General features: G+C 33.0%; 1 protein-coding gene across 7 annotated transcripts in view; it reads left to right on the forward strand.

The window, feature by feature from the left end:
* Nucleotides 1–21727, forward strand: part of LOC138327647 (leucine-rich repeat-containing protein 74A-like) — a 36000-nt gene extending 14273 nt beyond the window's left edge. For 2 of the 7 annotated variants that reach the window (XM_069273920.1, XM_069273923.1), the window contains 13 exons: nt 3950–4321; nt 8810–9021; nt 9373–9480; nt 13020–13113; nt 13392–13441; nt 14044–14122; nt 14794–14879; nt 15401–15595; nt 16356–16451; nt 16910–17179; nt 17629–17714; nt 18155–18311; nt 21289–21727. In XM_069273920.1, coding sequence (XP_069130021.1) covers nt 4057–4321; nt 8810–9021; nt 9373–9480; nt 13020–13113; nt 13392–13441; nt 14044–14122; nt 14794–14879; nt 15401–15595; nt 16356–16451; nt 16910–17179; nt 17629–17714; nt 18155–18311; nt 21289–21486 — 1896 coding nt within the window. In that variant the 5' untranslated portion in view covers nt 3950–4056 and the 3' untranslated portion in view covers nt 21487–21727. Of the gene's footprint in view, nt 1–38; nt 280–913; nt 1121–3625; nt 3824–3949; nt 4322–8809; nt 9022–9372; nt 9481–13019; nt 13114–13391; nt 13442–14043; nt 14123–14793; nt 14880–15400; nt 15596–16355; nt 16452–16909; nt 17180–17628; nt 17715–18154; nt 18312–19751 lie in introns of those variants that run through there. The other 5 variants (XM_069273925.1, XM_069273922.1, XM_069273919.1 and 2 more) reach the window with 5 other exon arrangements.
* The last annotated feature ends 394 nt before the right edge of the window (nt 21728–22121 follow it).

Raw genomic sequence — 22121 nt, forward strand, 5'->3', positions numbered from 1 at the left:
GGTGTAAGGCCATAACATTATAGGTAAGAGGTCGCTTGATCAGACAAGACAACAGCTTTTGTTGTGATTGACATCGGTTATTGAATAAGGAGTGACCGATACACATACAAGGATAGACAATTACTCAAATGTTAATCCGCCTTTGAGATACTAACCAGAAAGTGAAATCAAAACAAATCCATGAAATTATTCGTTCTGTAGAAACTAAGTAGTAATGTCATACCCTTGCTGACCATCTGAATCATGGCTGACCGCTTGAAATTTAGCAGAGATCAGAAAGTGAGTATTCTGGGGTGTTCCTATTTTTAAATGGCTTGAATATGGACATTAAGTAAGACGAATTTATAAAATGATCTGTATATTTGTTAATCATTTCATAAAAATATTTTTTTTATTTTTCAGTTTTTGATTTGACGATTGTTTATCGATTGAATTTAAGATTGATAAAATTAAATCAAATAACGGCAATCACATTACTTTATTGAAAAAACCCATATTTATTAAAAAGTAAATGACGTCGGTAAAATTCAAAAAAATATGTGTATGTTTTTTTTAGTCATGAGCAAATAATTAATATTTCCTTTCATCTAACTTATTACAACACTCATGAAATTTCAAATCAATAAAAATCCCTAAGAATCTATGAGCTAATTATTTGCTATGAATCGAGAGTTTATGAATTTCAATAGATCACGCGATCAAAGACATGGACCGGCTTTCTTTGTAATCCTTATATAAATAATTAGGAATGGTAATATATGCAATACGTGTCGCGTCCTTTATGACTGTAGCACGTTATGAGTAAGGTATTTACTTACCCACATGTACCCTGCTACGATCCCGATTTACTCTACGTTACAGAGTAATCGTTAATAAGCAATAATCTGATTTTATTTCTTTAGTCTGACTGTTAGAAGTTTATTCGGTATTAAGGTGCAATGTATGCATACATATATTATAAACGTATACCTATGCTTACCGGAGGTCGCTATACCTATTACTCTGTACCTGTGACAGGTACATTCTTAACACCAACCATGTTACCGGGAAAACAAAGAGTTTCGTGTACCTCCCCGTTGTAATAATTCCCTGGGACATTTAAACACAAATATGAGACTAAGTAAGTATGAAATCTTATATAATAATAATAGTTTATGTAATGATATGAAATAATAATGAAAATTCATTAAACAACTGATCGTTCGTGTGTAAGTAGATTTGCTCTACGTCTCTGATAATTCTTTGGTACTGTATATTTATTCAACCTTTCCTAATTAAAGGACGTTATCTATAACCACATCACATACTATATTCGAATATTTTGTACTTTAGGGGTATTACATGTTTGGTTTTCTATTTAATCTCAATAATGAAGACGAAAAGCAATCAGTGCGTACATTTAATTGTGTGGCGCACTAATTTTGTTTATTTCAATGGTATTATCTAGTCCTACTTCATTAATGTTGCTGACTTAACATCCTAATTATTATGATTTTAGAAAAAATATCTTCATTTTAATAATGAAACTGGTGGAGACCTAACTTGTTAATGCTCCGTTTGAATGTATATCCCTCATGATTTCTAAGTAAACAAATTCCGAAATACATTGACATGCCAAATTGGAAAATACACACACGGTGATATTCATTTGCGGGAATACGAGATCTGTCTGCATTAAATGATCATATTACATATTTTTTTACGTAGAAGTGCAGCGCAACTTTATCGAAGATAAACAGGTATTTACTGTAATACCTAATAAGACTTAACACTTGTACACAGAAGTGATAGTTTCCACACAACATAAGATTGTGTCTCCGTTCTAACGAGTGAATGTCGGCGTTGTCAACCTATACATTAAGAGTGTCTTTATTAACTACTTCATATGAAAAATGAGTAATATTTCAGCGTAAAGAGGCTATCATAATTCCCATGAGAATAATATTTGTAGTTAGTAATAATCTATTTTTCCTTTAATTTTAAATACTCTTGCAATGCTGATGTAAATAACAGTTGGAGAAATAAATGATTTTCCTGATATATTGAAAGTTCAAACAGTCACACAAAATATGATGAGGTAAGTATGAAGACAGATGTAATACCTTTACATTACACGTAAGAGATCGCTTGATCCGACAAGACAAAAGTCATTGTGATTGAAATCGGGTATTGAATAAGGAATGACCGATACACATACAAGGATAGACCATTACTTATATGTTAATCCGCCTTTGAGATACTAACCAGAAAGCGAAAACAAATCCATGGGGATGTTCGTTCTGTACAAGGATAGACGGACTACTTTCAATACAATGTTAATCCGCCTAAGAGATACCAAACTACTCACCAGACAATGAAAATATCCAGCCAATTACTGCTAGAGACAGAATTATGTTACTTTTTGATATATGAAAGTCTGTTTTAACTAAATGACGATCAAATGAATGTTTGAATAATAAGGATCTTTCATCAATCAAGAACAGTAAGCAACCAACATATCATATGCTACTATATAGGCGGGAGTTACAACACACGTAAAACCTTTTCACTACTGCGCATCAACCATCATAAAAGTATGTTACAATATCTGCTTTTACAAGTTGGTATTGTTTACGAAGTTATGCTTTTCATGTTTAACGTTCGTTATATCCCTAACCTGTATGTACCAGTGTAACTAATCAAGCACCATGAAAGTATGTTACAATATCTGCTATCACAGGTTGGAGTTGTTTGCGAAGTTATGTTTTTCATGTTTAATGTTCGTTATATCCATAACCTGCACGTACCATTAGGAAGTTATGTTCTTACAATCTATTAAAATTAGTTTTGTAATTCCGCTCCACTACGTTTCTCTACGTCCCGCTCTTGTATAGGAGCGTAGCGTACGTAGAGCATCGTTGTGGAGTGTGATTTTAATTAGATTGATGTTCATATAATATTAAAAGATTGGGCAGGGATTCATATGAATCGCATTCTATCGGAATCTTATCCAGAGTATGTATTTGTGTTCTGGTGCCAGGGTTCCTATGCATTAATTACACAGGGATGGACCTTAGCCACCTACTTCAGACCTCCATGTCGTCTGAAATAACATCAACGAGCGCTATTACCTGACAGTGAATGAAGACTTTTCATCATTACATTATGTTCATAGCAATGTTTGAGATAACTCGTGAAGTACCGGTAAAGGTCCTTCAATTAAATAAATATTTAATTGTCCTTCAATTAAACAAATATTTAAATGATCAGTAAATCTCGGTAAAGATAATATTTATTCATAGATATAAAATACGGGACTTGCGTTATTAAATTTCTAAGGGTGTTTAGGTTGTGATTGGTTGCCGACAGTGTAAACCAAAATAAACCTTCCGGATGCTGTAATAGTCATAACCTAAATTAAATTATCATCGGAGCAGAAATATGTTATTCAAAACAGATTAAAGGATAAGATTTCTATAGATAAAATCTGTAAACGTAGATAAAAATTAAATAATAAATATGTATATAGGTATCTTATGAGAGTTAAGTCATTTTGTATATTCCGCCGCTCATAGTCGACATAAAGGGTGGGCATTTAAATGTCAATTTCTACAGCAAGGGTTGTGCAAACAGGCCAACGTGCCATGACAATCGAGGCGAGAATCATCAATAGCTCGGTATGATAGATCTGATGTTCACTACGTGTTATAGCCCGTGTCCTGTCACTCTAAAGCTATGCTACATTACGCTATAGTCGAGTTTAACTGTCCATGCGACAATAACCTGCTGGTTCCTCTGTATCATCTGATGGCGTAAGAAGTAAACCTCTACAAAGAACGATTTGGTATATAAAACCATACACTAATCCTATAGCGTAATGATACACAACGAGCTTTTTGGTGATTCAACCACGTGGCATGTTTATGTATTAGTCTGATTTCTAATAGAAGTTCTTATTTGTGACTTCTAGGTAAAGCTAAGGCATTGGCCCGGTGGGAGAGGCTGAGACAGTATGTGAGGGCAGGATGCCATAGGCTTCTCATCCCACCGGAAGAGTACTTCAAAACCTTGGCAGACATGGATGAGGTGATGTACCGTATGGACACGAGAGAACGGACGTTTTATGAAAGACAAGGACGGTTTAGGAAACCTAAAGGTTTAACCAGGGAAAATTCTAAAATATCTTCGAGAAGTTTGTCAATTGCAAATTTACGGAATGGGGATAATTACATAAATGGAGATACTGTGTCGAACCTAGACACCCCGCTCCCAGTCATTCAGGATATGTCACCAACTCCTAGTAAAGGAATCTCAGAGGATTATGATTATGACGCAAATGAAGGTAATTAATCGATATGCTAATTAAGTTGCTCTCACAAGTATTGTTTACATTTGTCATTATCCATATCCATAGTATATACCCAAGCTAACACACTAAAATGCGTTGAAGTTCCATTGATAGAAATTTAAACATTAAATCGTACATTTACCTTTTAGTAACAAACCTTAATTTGTCATCCATCATAGTTTCACCTTTGTAAATTCAATAAGTATATATATTACATTAATGAAAATTACGTGTCGATCGATTTACAGCTGAACATTGAGTTTCCTCTTTGATTCTATTTGCTAATGTGACTTCCTACACAATCGATAGCATGCCTCCAAACAGGAAAATACCAATGGTGTTATAGAAACTTAAAATGATGACCAGTTGTACAATAAAATAAAAAATACATTGCATTATTCTTTAACGAAGAATAAAACATTTAGTTTCTTTCAAATCTGATACATTACTCTATGGACAAAGATTCATCCTCTTGTGCATGCTATTGTTTCACGTCAAACATAGTTCGCTTAATCTTTAACACGAAACACTTGAGCATAACCAATTTGTAATTATATCCTTATATAAGGTCATACCGGTCTAATTGATCAATATATCACTATAGGCTTTCGTTTGGATGGTGAGTAAATTGGTTCTTTACAAGAGGTAAATAAGGTAGCAGATCAAGGTGGCTACTACACATTGGTTTAGGAATGTCTGTAACAAAATTTACATGGTAACAAAACATATATTCTGTTTATAACCATTCAGTTATTATACAGATTTACATAATTACAACGAAGAAGAACGACATTGAATGATACACAATATCGTTAAAATGTATTATGTACCTAGGAATCGTAAGTCTATGCTTCATAAAACATAAAACAAAATGCAAATTTATCGATATTGGTTTATAGTAGGTAATTTTTAGAGTTATATACCATTCTTTGATGTAATATAAGTACATAAAACTAAAGTTTCCAATAAAATAAGGGCGCATCCTTCCTCGTGCCTTTATAATTTGTCTATTTATCGCACACTACACCTTTCATGAGACCTTTGCGACCGTATTTTACAGTAATTCCCATTAGTTATAGGGTATCATTAAATACTATAGCCAGATTTGGACATATGACGTGTGTAACATATCTGTGGGTCAAAATATAGTGTAATGGTCATCGAAAGATCAAATAGATATCAACTTTAGACGTCCAACCAAACACTCGCTTTTAAACACTTAACGATCGACTAGCTACCACAACCATTTACAAATCACTTAGCTGACCATGCATAAAGTACCATACTTCAAGTTAACGTCAATAAAGTCCATGTGTATACCATTAATAGAAAAGTGACCTAGAACGAGGATGGTAGGGTCATGTGTTAATTAAACACATTATCTCTTGTCAATGGCCCAATCAGTTAGATCATTAATGTGGAGTTGAGGCGGATGTTTCAAAGGACTCCAAATGTCTTTAAATATGATATAAAGTACTCACATTAATGTATCATGGTCCAGTAATTTAATCGCTGCTATACTTTAACCCACGTCATCTTAGTGAGATACACATTTTTGCTTTATCTCGTGAGAGAGATCGAATTCAAATATTTCGAGAATAATTACATAACACAAAAATTAAAACTTAATTGACAGAAAGATCCCTCGATGATGAAGTTTTGTGATTGCGAATTTGTTGACATTAATAAAGAGGTGAAATATTGAGTACGAGAACATAAATTGGTTATTCAAGTATAAAAATGATACTCATGGAAAGTATAACAGGCTGTTCCTTACGTAAATGTTATGGTTTCTATCTGGCTCTGATTTTAGGCAAACAAGTTATGAAGTTCATATTGATGTCAAATATGAAATGTCCCGAACTGAATCAAATAATACATATCGTGTAATGACCACTAGCAGCATACCCATCTTACTTTTTACTGTACACACAACTAAGTTATAGAAATACGGGGATAAACAAAAGCATTTGATTGATTCCACGCAATCGTTTTACTGACACTGATGTTAAATATACTTTCTTGAAACAGTAACAACAATAGGCGTTTCTGAATCAACATAGAATCAGCAAAATACAAACGTAAAAAAAACATAATAGCTTGGTAGTAAAATCACAATTATCATGAAATATAATTCAAACATTGTAAATCAACTCATCAATACTAGAATGACCATTTGCAGAAAGCAAAGCTTTTATCGTTTAGCATCTCAAACGATTTTGATATAACACTTGTTTTATTCAGAAGAAAATGGCGCGCCAATTTGAAAAAAAAAAACTGGACTATGTACCTATATTTTTCTATATATTGTTTTCTGTTCCGTATCTCTATGTATCATTGATTGTATTAATTGAATAAATTTATATGCAATTCGGATATTTAACCTAAAATGAATGTATTGGGCTTTTCACTTATCGACGTTAATGTGCCAACAGACTTTTAAGTGGGCATAGGGTTTTAATAAAATCGCACCATGATCCGTAAAGAACCACAGACATTAGGTTATTAAATAACGTGTTAATTCCATATACAGCAATTGGCTGTCAATGGCAACAGAAAATAAATGTACTATAACATGGCCAGAAAACTGAAAACAATTATACACATACACGTTTGTCTGACAGTGGAAAATAAAAGATCCAAAGTATTACTAATTAAATCAATTTCCTTCCAATTATATGTTAATGACTTTCGTTTCACCAGAAATCATCGTCTTTTAATTTTAACAGCATTGAGGTTATGATGAGTATTGAAATCAGCATATCTATACTATGTCACCCCATACTTTGGCACATCTCATGAAACTCGATGACAGTGAATAAGGTGTAAACATACATACAGATATGCACACATCAACAAGACATCCTATGGTATAGAGTATTGTATAGATAATATATGCTTTGTGTATTGTATGCTCATGCCCCGAGTAATTGAACCTGTATGGCATAATCAAGGTCTATTCATTGTTACTTAATGTTTACATTTCTATATACTATTGCCATTATTAGAATGGTGTACCTATCGCTTATGGATCTTGATATTCAAATTATCGCCTCATATAGTGATAACCAGCTGTCTATATAATAATCAAATCATTTATTAAAAGAGACCGCCTTCATAAATCTTTGCCAAAATGAAAATAAAAATGAACCTCGTTTTGTATTAGAATTTTAATTGAATTTAGTATTTTATTAAAGAGTTCCTTAATATGCATTCGCCATGTTCTATAACTTTGTTTAGTTGTGCAGATATTCATATTCCTTTCTTAAGTTAACACTGTTCAACACGACCAATATATATATACAATACTAACTGATAAAACGAAAAAAAATCTAAACTCAATAAAAGTGCTCTTTGATGGTGGGTATTCTGACCAGCCCATGACGTATGTGCGGTGTATGTTAATCCGTGGACACTGGTTGTGGTAGGGATTAGTAATTGGCACTTGTTAATAATATCAATACGTTCGTTAATGGGTTAATCGTCCGGTTTTACCCTTAGCTATTGTAGACGTATTTAACAATAATCCACTACGATAATCCTCACACTCTTGCTTAACATTACGCATACCATACATGGCCTCGATATTAGCCTTGTCTAAAAGTTCCAGTAAATCCGTAATAAAATACTCCGGGCACCCCATATTGGATTATATGTAGGACAAATATGGTCATACCTGTATTTGTTATGTCTTGGAACAAGTAATACTGTGACTTAATCATATGTAGCTACATCAGTGTTCTACACTTATAGTTACTCAGGCGTTTTAGATATTTCAATAAAATAGACTGCCGATGCAAAATGATTTATCCTGGTTTATTTTTAATGTTTGTTTCTTTGCTCCGTCGTTCAGGTATATTTACATGTCATAGTTAACAATGTCGTCATGGCTTGTTGTATGATGCGTTATTGATTCAACAGCTCATTTGTCATTCGGTAGTATTTCATTTGTTTATCGGATGCAAGCAAACAATATGAAAACTTAATGGAAACACAACCGATAAAATGTCCCGCAGTTGGTTGGTTTATGTCGTGGTCATTTGAGTAACATTTGTACGATGTGAACAAACTCTGCCAAATTACTTCAATCGCGCTCATTACGATGCATGTGTTCAATATCATCAACGCAAAGGTTATAACTATTTCTTTTATGTTCTTTTGACATATTTCATCATTCCATCAAACAATGGCGATTCATGCTATCCTTCTACGTGTCCTTTAGATTCTCGATATCTGGACAAACCTTCTCATGCATTCTTTCTTCAATACTTATATATTATATTAGTAATTCATATTGAGTCATACGAAAAAAGTTAATGCTTATCAGGAAAAGAGAATTGCGCTTATTAACAAACGAAATGTGCTAAAGATCTTCATGTGCAATAGACAAGAAATTAAAGTTCGTGTCAGTACAACAGATTACAATCTTTTTTCCTCACACGTCTTTATGTTTTTATGGTTATGTTTACGTAACTGTTGCAGACGTAAAATTGGAGGATGTAAAGACATTCGTAACACCTCGGCGGAAAACGACGAAGACAGCAGATGTGTACCTGTTGGCATGTAAACGATGTAAGGTCACGGCCCTGTCGAATTATACTCGCCAGCTACTGGTACCCACTGCCACCTGCATCGATCTTGCCAACAACCTTATCACAGCTGGCGATACCAAGGCAATAGCAGTATCACTTGTGGTACGTCTGGTTCACCTTTATTGAACTGTTAAGTACATGAACAGGCGGCTTCCTGGTCACTGTGAAAAATAATATCACAAAAAGTATCAACTACAATAACATTCCAAAAAGTGTACAGTTACAAGGCAGTTAGCAACTTAAATAGCGGAAATTAAAAAAAACGCCATGCAAGTCGCTAGGATTCATAAGGCATAAAACCGAGACATTACTAAACTAATTAATAGTCATTTATTCTAGAAACTTTGTCTGATTTCGAGCTTACACCAAGTCAAATAAAACTTTGGAAGTTATGCTGATTGAGTGCACTTGTATAGACAGACTTATAATCATTGATTGTGTAATGTGTTTCAGAGAGATCGGAAAATCGTCGGCTTTGACCTATCAAACAATAAACTTGGACCCCTCGGAGTCATGTACTTAAGTGAAATGCTTGTCCGAAACAATACACTAATGGAACTGGTACGTAATCTTTGTATCTGGTTGAAAAGCTTGAACAAACAATATGCACAGGTTAAACAAACTTGTACAATGTATAAATGTTGTCATTGTACAACATTATAGCTATTATCTGAAGTTCGATTAATTTAGATGGTGCTGATTATGCACCTTGCAACCTTCAAGAGATACTACTATTTATTCAATCTTAACACCAACTGATGATAACGATTATTAACATTACATGCTTTGAATTCAAACATTTATACACTATAATTTACAACGTCGTCAACATACGTGGTGTATGAAATAAGCCTGCTGATCATGAAAGAATGTTTATTAGTTTGAAAGTATATTTTGTATGGAAAATGTACATTTGTACAATATAAACCTATCGACTTATAATGAATTTGTAATGCTTAAACTGTATTTACTGGTTCGCATATCTAACATTGTAGTTGTACATTGAAAAAGTTAAATACACGTGAAGAACCTTCACGAAAAACTTAATTTCAAATTAAATATGCATTGACGCAGCCAACCTATATAATCAATGAGCGGGACAAAACACGTTCTGTATCACGTTTTTAAATTCTGAAATTAATGTTTTGAAACCATTTTCCGTCGGTGTACGATATAACAATCGTATTGCTAATGATCATAGCTATGTCTATTTCCAGATAATATTTCATAACACACATTTCCGTCCCTATCAAATGATTTTATAATAAAAGATGCAGTATAAAGTAGAGGACAATTTACTTCAAAGCATTACAAACATTGTTAAAATATTCCCTCGTGTGACATGTTGTGTTAAAAAATCCAATTAAATAACTTAAATAAAAGGAATATCAGTCCTTCAGATAGCTCAGTAATATGGTATTTTTCTATCGGATATGTGTATTTCATATAAAACATTATACAATCGTTGTCGTATGTAGGTTTTATTTCATAGTAGAAAGTTTAAGTTATATGTGAAGTAACTGTGTAGATTTTTTTTTAAATGATATTTTTTCTTCAGAAATCTATTGAAAACCATTAGACATAAAAACGGATATTTTGCACTGTAAACATTCTTGTTTTTATGCTGTTTGTATGTTTAGATGAAACATGTACAACAGTCATTTTATAATTATTGATAACATTGTAATAATGTGCAATGAATTGTAGACCACAACTGGAGTTCATTATCTGACAATATGTACTCATTTTCACGACACTAAAAGTTATGAGTTTTGGCATTGCTACCAAAAATTTATTTTGAGCTCACATTTGCCTAGGTAAAATTAAAATCTTTGCAATATATCTATTGTAATTCTCAAAATAGTCAATAATCATTTCCGCCCCGGATATTTACGCTCAGATTGGGATTATCATGAGCCTACTGTATTCCATGTTTCACTATATTGTGAAAAACAAATTCTTTGATATTTTATGTTATTTCAATTCATTTCTATTATTATGCTAAAACGACCTTACGTTGAATACAATAGCTGACTTGAAAAAGGTAGTTTTTACATATTGCACACTCTACGTCAGCTTCAGTTTGTTTTAGGGGCGTGGTGGCTCAGTGGTTAAGGTGTACCGATATTTTACCATATGCTCTCCACTTCTGCGTCACGAGTTCGAAACCCTTGTGGGGATGTTATCAGGTTAAGACCACAGTTCGGTGTTTTTCCTCCGGTTACTCCGCCTTTCATCAATCTTCGTAATCTGTCACGTCCTTATAATTACCCTGTTTGTTTATATGATGTTAAACATCATGGTCCAAATATTATACAACTTCTAGATATGAGTCTGACCATCTTATAAGACTTAAACTGTAAGGAAGTATGAATTGTTGTCTTAGGTCAATGACTTTCATTTTATTTCCGACTTTCCTCCACGATGTAAACTCGCCTTTACCATACTTTACTTCACAGGGATGTGACAACGTGATACACTAAATATTGTTTTTGTCATACTTTAAGTAACATATATTTCCCTATATTGAAAAACAATAAAGGTACCAAAACTGCTGATACAATAGTTTAGCAAATGAATAACAATTTGGTCTTGTCTACTAACATATCGCCATATTCAATGAAGGCCATTGTCAAAGTGTCGCTTCCCAAATCCAAATCATTTCCATATCGTTTAAATGATTTAAAAGGTTATTATGGAATGTTTTGTTACCGTTTCTCGTTTTGCTACATTCCACGTTTTGTTACCGTCCACGTTTTGTTACCGTCCACGTTTTGTTACAATTGATATAATTGATATTATAATATAAACCATCTTGCTATAACAGAATAGAACTTTTTTAACATTTTGAGCAGGACGTCATTCATGTGAAAGATGTTTACGGTATGTTTAAATGTAAATAGATAGCTACTCGATTATTCATCGATCTGAACGTAAATATACCTTCAGCTTTTGTTGTAGTTGAGATTATTTTACAATAAAGGTATGTCCTGTAGATCTGCATACTAAGCATGGGCAGATTTGTGTAGCGTCGTACTGCCCAGTATATATCCTCCCTGTAAGTCTCACATAGTGTTATCAGCCGGGAAGATGATAGGAGAATACTGGAAGTTAATGAAGATATGAACAGACCCCCTACAGCGTCCAATGTTATCATAAAAATATATGTATATCGATTACAAAAGACGGAGAACGGTGTAACATCATCCAGATCTATACCACAAACAAAGGAACGCAATACACTCAGTGGCGAACCACGCTTTCAATGATAATGGAATATATTTCAGTATAGACTATTAACGTACATTTATCCGTGTGAACAATTACATTCAATTACGTATGACTAATCGATAGAAGGGCGTTTTAGACCTTAATAACAGCATCGTGTAGAGAATGTTGGAAACTGCCAATAGTATAGGTTCCAATATTGAATTAGGTTTTAAACAATAGTACCTTTTATCTTTTGTTTTATGTTGGATAAAATCTAATCATTTTTTCTTTGATATTTCAAATTATATTTGCAGTTATAGATCTCACTTTGCAAGCACAATATTAAAAATAAATAAAATGTTTCGAACTGTCAAACTCAACGTCATGTCCGACAATAAATTTGTTTTAATTTTTAGTTATGTGTACATACCTACGGAAAAAAACTTTTTATTTTTTTTTAAATTGAAACGTAAAATGAGTGATAATTATGTTCTGAGATTTGAGTTCTAAAAGTTATTGGTTTACCGTTAGTATTACACTTGCCATCTTTTCCTAGACAATTTCAACAGACAAACTGCATGACAATTTACATAAGATGTCTTATGTTTCCTGCCGTCGTTCTAATTACCGGGCAGTAAATATCTATCACTGAGTAATGCGGCAAAACAGTGATATGCATTGCTAACAGGGATTCTTACTTTTGTCTCGTGCTGTAACTTCATATTAGGTTGTCAATATAGATGCTTTGACGTTTGTAGTAATTCTTTAATTAATGTTCAATTACAGCAACAAAGTCAGTAATTTAATATACAACAATACTACAAAAATCACAATAAATCATTCCATTATTTGTCTGTAGTACACATTTATCTCATGTTTCTTGTTTTCAGAACTTATCTGAAACTTTTCCTGGTTCCGACGGTCTGGAGGTTCTAGCTGAGGCTATGCAATATAACACTTCTATCAAAGTTCTTAAACTTGAAGGTAACATGTCTATAGTACGGTGAAGTCGTAAAGTCATAAAGAGTAATGATTTGCACTTGTAAAATAGCTAATCACTTAAGCTGATTGACACTGAAAAAAATAACATAAAAAGCAAGTGTGATATTTAATCCCTCGGTACATTAAAACCGATAAATAGTGTATATGTATCGTTTATGTTTAATATTTGTATAATGCTTCTACATATATTTATTATAAAAACACAAACATAGTAAACATTTCATAACGTATGTTTTTATACCCTACTTTGATTTATCTAGGTAATAATATTGAGCATACAGAAGTTCAGAATATCGTACACCTTATGCGGGTAAGTAACTACTATGTTTAGTGGTTTGTTAGAAAAGCAATACTTAAAGATGCTCCATCGCCGACAGAGCATAAATGATATTCATCATTTGAACAATAATTGGTGTTTAATTGTGTATATATATACCTAATCAACACAAAAAATAACATCAAATAATTCCTTTCTCCTTTGGTGTATGCGCAATCATTACTTCATTCCATATAAGATATAGTGCCACGGAATTTTTTCGGGATACAATTAATTATTTTTCATTAAGAAGCTCAAACTTTTCAATGCTGGTAATGGTGTAAAGAAAGTAACTTTTGTAACTGAATAAAAATGCTAAATCTTCTGCTCCTGTTTTTTGATAGTGAAAAAATACCATTTGTCAGCGGTGGAGCATCTTTAAGTTCCATACATAAACACTAAATGAAATCAAATTGTATTACATGCAGATTTATTTTTCTAACTGAAAATGCATGTACGTATTTTGAAGTGCTACAAAGCATTAAGTTTTTCTGTTGTGTACTTCCTTTAATTTTTGTCAATGAATAGACGTTGATGTTAGGATGTTTGATGTTGCGTTTTATCCTGGTCATTAAACGCTTAAATTTCCTCTGTAGAACAAGAGGTTACAGGAACTCTATCTTGGCCACAACTCTCTGGGTTATCAGGGCTTTTCTGCCCTAGCAAGTGCAATAGGTAAGTCTAAATCAAGGGCAGTTATATATATATATTTATATTCAAGATTAAATACGATGTAATCATAAATTTCTTCTAGAGTTGAATTATAACGACATAGTATAAGCGTAAAATCCAAATGTATAATGTTTGAAATTATATTGGAATAGCTAAAGCCAATTTGAATAAGGGTTGATAAATATCAACAAATAAAGAGATAAATCTCCAAATGTTGTGTCGTAAAGAGATTTTAGTTTTGAAACTCCAATGCAATAGTTTGCTTACGTTCTTTACTCAAGACGACATTTGATCTCATTTGAAAACCGTTTCTCACACTTCACATTAAAGAAAACTCTGACTCAAAGTCATACTTTTGTCTGCAACTGTTGTGTTGCACTGTAAGTGTCTGTATTAGTTAAACCACGTTTTATCTCTTCTAATAGAATGATAGTAGCGGTGACATGTAAAGTAAATATATTAATTTTTGATAAGCTGGGAAAGGGGTAACGTGCTGGTTTCTGCATATTATTGATTTAATACCTGTTTGTAATGGAATTCATCATGCATACATCACCATGCACCTTTTCAGTTTTAATCCGATGTATGGAACGTTTGAATTATTTGTTGCACATTCCAAAGTTATGATGACATTTAGTTAGTAAAACCTAAAGATGGTCTTTGACTGATTACAGAAAGTAATACCACGTTACGAAAGCTGGATCTCCAGTGGAACCATATCCGGCGAGACAGTGCCAAACAAGTCTGTAAGGCAATAGCGGTACGTCTTTATGGTCACAGAAACGCAATGCAAATGTCTCGGAACATCTCGTAAAGATACACAACTAGCGGAATTTTATAAAATTTTAATATTTGTTCATTGATTTGTAATTCATCGGTTATTTGAGGAGTTTCACTGGCAATACTACTTTTCTATTTAACATTTTGTATTGGGTTATGGTTTTCTTTGGCAATTTATTTCAAAATATAATTGAAAAGGTAACTTTTTCATTTAGTTTTTCTCATATTAAATGTTCCTAAAAACAATGCGTAATCACACCTTCATTTTACGAAGGTATTATAATAAATATAGTTAAAATATTTCTATTTATGTATTTGTTCATCGTTTAGTCGATCAGAAATCATCTTTATTACATTACACGAAATCAGAAGTTCGACTAAGTTCATGAAAATAAAACATTCCTATAAATAGAAGAGTTTAATATTATCCACGTAAACAACGATGAAATACAAATGATCAAAAACCATGAGTAATTAATAATCAATTAAATTATTTTTCAGGTAAATAAAGGCCTCCATTCCATAAATCTAGCATGGAATGGATTAGGGAAGGAGGGCTGCATAGCCCTGTGTAGATCTCTACCTAAAAATGTAACTCTACAAGATATCGACCTGAACAGTAATCGAATAGATACAACGTCACTTCGGTTCTTGTTACATGGGCTGGTCCATAACACATGTCTTAAGTGTGTCCGGGTATGTCTCAATAAATAGTATCATATATATATATATATATCATAACTATCAAGTCAAACATTCAACTTAAACTGTATATGCACACATGTGACAATTCGGCAATAAATTCACAATATGACGAAATTGTTCTAAAGGGAATGGAATTTATAATATGTGTAATACAAATACTCTCCGCGTATTTTTAACTTTTGGCTTCATAGCTTTTATCAACATTTTTCAATCAACGTATTTGCTCATAACAGTCTGTAATACTGTGTTATCGATATGACTATTAATTAGGACGGGGCCGCGGTGGCCGAGTGGTTAAGATGTCCCGACATATTACCACAAGCCCTCCACCTCTGGGATGCGGGTTCGAATCCCATGTGGGGCAGTTGCCAGGTACTGACCGCTGGTCGGTGGTTTTTCTCCGGGTACTCCGGCTTTCCTCCACCAACAAACCTGGCACGTCCTTACATGACCCTGGCTGTTAATAGGACGTAAAAATAAAACAAACCAAACCAAAATTAATTAGGACACTCATACTTAATTGTTTATTGGGAACTACTACTGCTACATACAGCTCCTGCATGATTTATAGAAGGTTTCCGGCGGATCTACTTCAGATAAAATTACTTTTTTTAAATTTCCTTTCCGTCTCCCTTTATAAGCAAAACTGTAAATACAATGTGTACAATATTATGGATACTGTTCTACAGCAGTTGTTCTATGGCTATGAAAAGGGCATATTCTAACTTTGTCTATTGTTTCAAATGGACAGATTGGCAGGAACCCTCTAACTACAGACGGTGCTAAAGCAATACTCCGGGCCTTACTGTCCTCCAATAAACCAGTTATAGAAGAGCTGATATTAGAAGTAAGGCAATTAAGTAAAACAAATAGTGACATTAGAAGTGTTAGGCTTGAATACCAAAATATATTTTATTCAATTCTAAGTATTGGACATGTGTCATTCAGATATTTTCCGTAATGATCTGTAAGCCTGAAACTATAATAAAACATCGTAAAAAAGTCATTAGAAAGGTAAAAACACTGGTCGGATTTCAGTTTATCCTATCGCCTTTCATCAAGCCGGCCGGTGTTCTATTCTCAGCATGGTCGTAAAAAATTTAGTCACCTGTCCGATTACTTGGATTTTCTCCAGGCACTTCTTATCATATCATGAACCCTACCGCTCTTACATCCTGACCATCATCGAAAATGATTTGTGTACGTTGTATGACTAATTTAAAGATTGATGAAGGATTTATTTTTATCTACAATATGTAACAATGGTGTAAAGAATCTAAATATCATCAACACGTTCCTTTGTAGGATGTATCCGTTGATGACGAATTCATGACGCTGCTAGCCAAACTCCAAGACACAAAGAATATGAAGATAGTTCACGGGGAAATACTCTCATCAGGAATGAACATAAGGGAGCGGAAACACGATCCACATGATCTTAATAGATTTGACCCAGTTCTTGTCTTAGTGGAATATATGCGTATAGACAATCTACGTCTGATTGACTTTTTCCAATATCTCGATACCACAAACCGGGAACAACTTTCACGGACGGACTTTAGGGACGGCGTAGCGGTAAAATATTATATCATGTGTGGGATTAAGGCTCCAGGCCTCGTCAAAAATGACATGCAATCAAAATAAATGTTAAATTACAATATATCATATACGAAAAGTCCGTAATTGATATTTGTTTTTTTACATAACTAAGTTTTCATAATTATGCATAATAACCTTTCATATTCTTTGCTAGTTCATTTTAATGGTGAGTCTAAAATTTTCATATAGATTCGTTTAAAGCATACATATTTTTTAATGAATATAAATTTTGCAATCATGTCAAAAGACTTTGCCAAATAAATACGAACACATCAATGTTCTGGTACAATATCCAATACTAGTAAATCACCTCTATCAAAACAACCTGTTTCATGGTATTTCCAACAGCATATAGTTAATATGTCCTTATACATGTATTTGATATACGGTTCAGTTCCGTACTATTGTATTTTTACCTGATTCAGAATCTCAGGATACCTCTAACAGAGCACCATTTGGACATCGTCATGCAAACTCTTGACTTAAAGCGTGATGGCTACGTAGATTTAGAGTAAGTATAATGAAATTTAAAATAATCATAATAAATTCAGATAAAATATTTTTTTATATTTCAAAATATAAAAATAAGATTTTAGAAAAAAGTCAGCACATTAATTTGGAGTCTAACATCTTATGTTATGGCTTGGATTTTAATTCTTTTCAACTTTATCGCTAGATATGTATATTACGGCGGTATCTAACTCTTGATTTCCCTCTGAATTGTCTAAGAAATTATTTTATGTATTAGTACTTGATAATAAGTTATTGTCAACTTCATTTGTTCAGGGTATAGTGAATATAATGATTGTGGTTAGAAATCGTGTTTGTGACGATGTTGTTTTCAATAAATTTCAAAGCTGCATTAAAAGATGGAATCTTGATAAATGCGCTTGCAACTTCAATAAAGCTAGTAAATTCGACAACCGTTGATCACCATTGCTATACTTACAGAGAATTCATGACTGTTCAGAGAGAGGTACAGCGACAGATTACCAACAGGACAACTAGAGCCAGGCGACGTACTGGCAAAGACGATGAAGGCCTTGTAGGGCTCCGGAAAATTCTTAAGGAACTTATAGAAAAACGAAACAAAGAAAACAAAGAAAAGGCGAGTAATCCTCGTGACACACAGGGCCCTAATACAGCACGTGTAGCAACTAAAACCAAATCTCTGACTGTCACTAAGCCTGTTCTCGTACGGAAGGGTAAAACTAAAAATGCATCCTAGTACTAGTTGTAGCTAGAGATACTTTCGAGGTAATTTAATGTACATGTAAATCATTTCCTTTAAGGAGCGTTTGCCAATATCTCAGATATTCTTTATATTTATCAAGTAGAAATGCTTTCTCCCAGATGCTCAAGTTGAAATAGTTGTTTTTAGAAAGATAGTGTATGTATGTTTTATTTTAATTTTAAATCATTGCTTCATTTACAATTTTGTTTATACATGTATATATCCATTTCGATGAAGTTTGTTTTAGAATAGGTTTTAGATTAAAGAGCTTCCAATAGACCACAGACTCATTTATAAAGTATGAGATACAGGGTATTTGCATACGAATATAAAATAGACTGCAATACGTGTTTTAACCTGACACTGATAAATGTCTTTGTATATGTCTTACCATTATTTTTCCTCCAGGACTTTATCTAATTCTTAACATATTGATCATGTATTATATAAGTCTGAAAGAAGCGTGACTTTTTGTGTTTCTGATCACAACAATCGTTTTGGAACACCTTGCAGTGGTTGTTATTAATTAAAATGTTTGTATTTGTGGTTTTTTTCAATGTTTAATAAAGATTGGATTTTTTTTACCTTTCTTTGTCGTTGAACAGAATCCTGTCCTTTACTCTCCTTAAGACTAATACCAGATCTCACGTTACTAACCACCTGTTCTTCAATGTATTCTCCGCACACCTTCTGGGCGGTACACTTAATAAACCATAACATAAACAATTCATCACATCAACCCAGATCGCATGTCTTATTGTATATCTTTGTGTTAAAAGTCGAAGTAAAGGAATTCATATAATACAGAAATCGACATATTTCATAACACAACGAATCAATGTGGTCATTTCAGAATATGTTTTCTCAAACGTTTGTGTGGGTGTAGCACAAACTTTCTATATTGTATTGGCTTGAAATGCATGAAAACCAGCATGTTACAACACATTAGCTGCATTTTTCTAAACACGTATTTTAGTTTGCCGCAAATGTAAACACGACACATTGTATGCCAGCTTTGAAATGGAACTAGTTGATTTTGAACAATTACATAGATTAGTGTTAGATTTGTAAATTAAATGAAGCATATGTAAAACCTGGTGACGGATTGCATGTACAACCTTGGATATCAAAGCATAAATATGAAACGACATGGCCAAACGTTCTACCACCGAAACTGGTAAGGATTAACTGCAGGTGAATTGCCAGGTAGGTCATGATTATTAACCTTTACTACGAGCTGTCTTGCATGTGGTACACTTTCAATCTTACAGGATTCTTCTGTTTATTTCTGACTGTTGAAATATTATCTTACAGGCTATGGAAAAAATGGAAAGACAGGCTAATAATAGACCTGTACAACAAGTCTAGATGCTTACGGTAAAGCGTTTGTGTCACGCATAGCATTTGTCACTGAATGCAAGTTTGGAGGCACAATCAATTTTCAATTTACTGAGGATAAAAGCACTATGATCACTGAATTTTGAACACACAATGTTTCTTTGTTATTTCATTTTACTATCTTATTTTCACTGCATTTTTGTATCGATCTGTATTTTTTATCTGATATTAAGTAACAGAATTTGATCGCAACAGAATATGATTATAAATGATAAGTTTTGGTTTCCTTTGGTTAAACAGTAATCACATGATAAAATATTCCAGAAAATGTGAATGATGATAAGCTTATCATATAATGTCTTTTGACATTATATTTAATGAAATTATCTTCATTTGGAATTAAGCTACTAGCAGTTTCCAATAAAATTAATATTGATATGCCATTATCAATAGACTTAAAAGAGGAAGGGAGATAATCCTTATGACTGAAAAAGAAATGCGAGATATCAAAATAATTTTAAGGCAGCTTTTTATTTGCGGATTAGTACTCAAAGATAAAGTGAACAAGGGCAGTTTGTATATTACAATGTTTTAAATAGGAGAGGTTTGTCAGTAGATTTGTTTGCTTAATGTTTTTCTTATCATTTATCTATATATATATATATATACGTCTGTTAAATGAGCAGACATTCACGCATTAGACACCTTTCACTCTACTATAATATCCAAACATTTTACAGGTGTTCATTTTGCTGCTTATGATTTAGATGTGTATTAAGTTTGTCTTCATTTACCGGTTAACTACACTGCTGCAAGTACATGTATACATAAAACCAATAGCCCAACTTCAGCTACTATAGTGTAGTCATTTGCTAAATTGTAGACTGTGAAGAATGCGATTGTTTGGCTGATTTGAAAACTAATAGATCTGTTGTGAATTAGTCTTGCACAGTTGGAATAAACTTTAGAAATGAGAAATAAATATTTTTCTTCCAAAAGCATGAAATAATGTAATTCATAAAAATGCTATATGTGACGTCAATACACTAATATTAAGTGATATCCACTATATCTAAAACATAGAAATATGTGATAAGATGATTATTCTTTTCAATGTCCCATGGCAGTATGCTCTTTTCACATTTTATGCTATATTTTAGTAAATAAGGCATCAATATATCAACCAATCAACATTTACCACAAACCGATGCCATTTTATTATCAATTCCATTTTACACCCATGGGGACTGGCTGTTTCAACAATCTAATCATGATTTAATTGAGATTTCTACTAAAGTCGATATTAGAGAATACAGTTATTGCTGTTCAACTGCACCAGTGAAGTGATTAATGTGCTTTTAAAATATCATTAAAACGTAATTTTTAACATGGTCTATCCTCTATTCCATGTTTGGTTAACATAGGCTAAAAGTTTTTTCAGTGCAATATACATGCTACATTGCTGACATGCCAGAACTATTTATATGAACTTTAAATATCATCCATTTTACAGGCAATGGCCAGACGCTTCTCACTAGCCTGGAATAGTGCTGTACGGCGAGCGTCAAACTCTCGTAGATTTTCCGATCCGGTTGTGTCCCTGTCCGATGAGCAAGAGGATAAAAAATCTCCGGAACGAATGCTAGAACAGCTTCTGAAAACAGATGTAGCTAGAAGTGCAGATACGATCCCAGAAGAGGAAGGTTCATGAAATAATGACAATATACTCAGATCACAATCATATTGTTATTATATAAGTTCCTGAAATATTTTGAGATATACATTTGATATAATTGTACCCGGAATGTAACATATTTGCAAACATATATAACATTTATAATTATAGAAGACTCTGCGTTGAATGATTGACAAAACTGACGACATAAGAGCATCAAGGCTTAAAATTTTGATAACACACTCATGTTACTCACATGATTTTAAATACGTGACATTGATTAATATAATTGTACCCGGAATGTAACATATTTGCAAACATATATAACATTTATAATTATAGAAGACTCTGCGTTGAATGATTGACAAAACTGACGACATAAGAACATCAAGGCTTAAAATTTTGATAACACACTCATGTTACTCACATGATTTTAAATACGTGACATTGATTAGAAGCAATGGATCGGAGTGAAATAGTTTAACTGGATGACCCTCAATATATCAACAATTTATTGTATCTCAGACAATTATATATATGCATCGGAAAATCATTTGTTGGATCTGATGCCGTTAATTACTACCATTATACAGCATTCCTTACATTCTATAATGCTTCAAAATACTCATGTAATATGTCATTCATTTAGGTTGTTTATTTCAATATTAAAA

Source organism: Argopecten irradians, chromosome 7, assembly GCF_041381155.1.
Source record: "Argopecten irradians isolate NY chromosome 7, Ai_NY, whole genome shotgun sequence".
Lineage (NCBI taxonomy): Eukaryota > Metazoa > Mollusca > Bivalvia > Pectinida > Pectinidae > Argopecten > Argopecten irradians.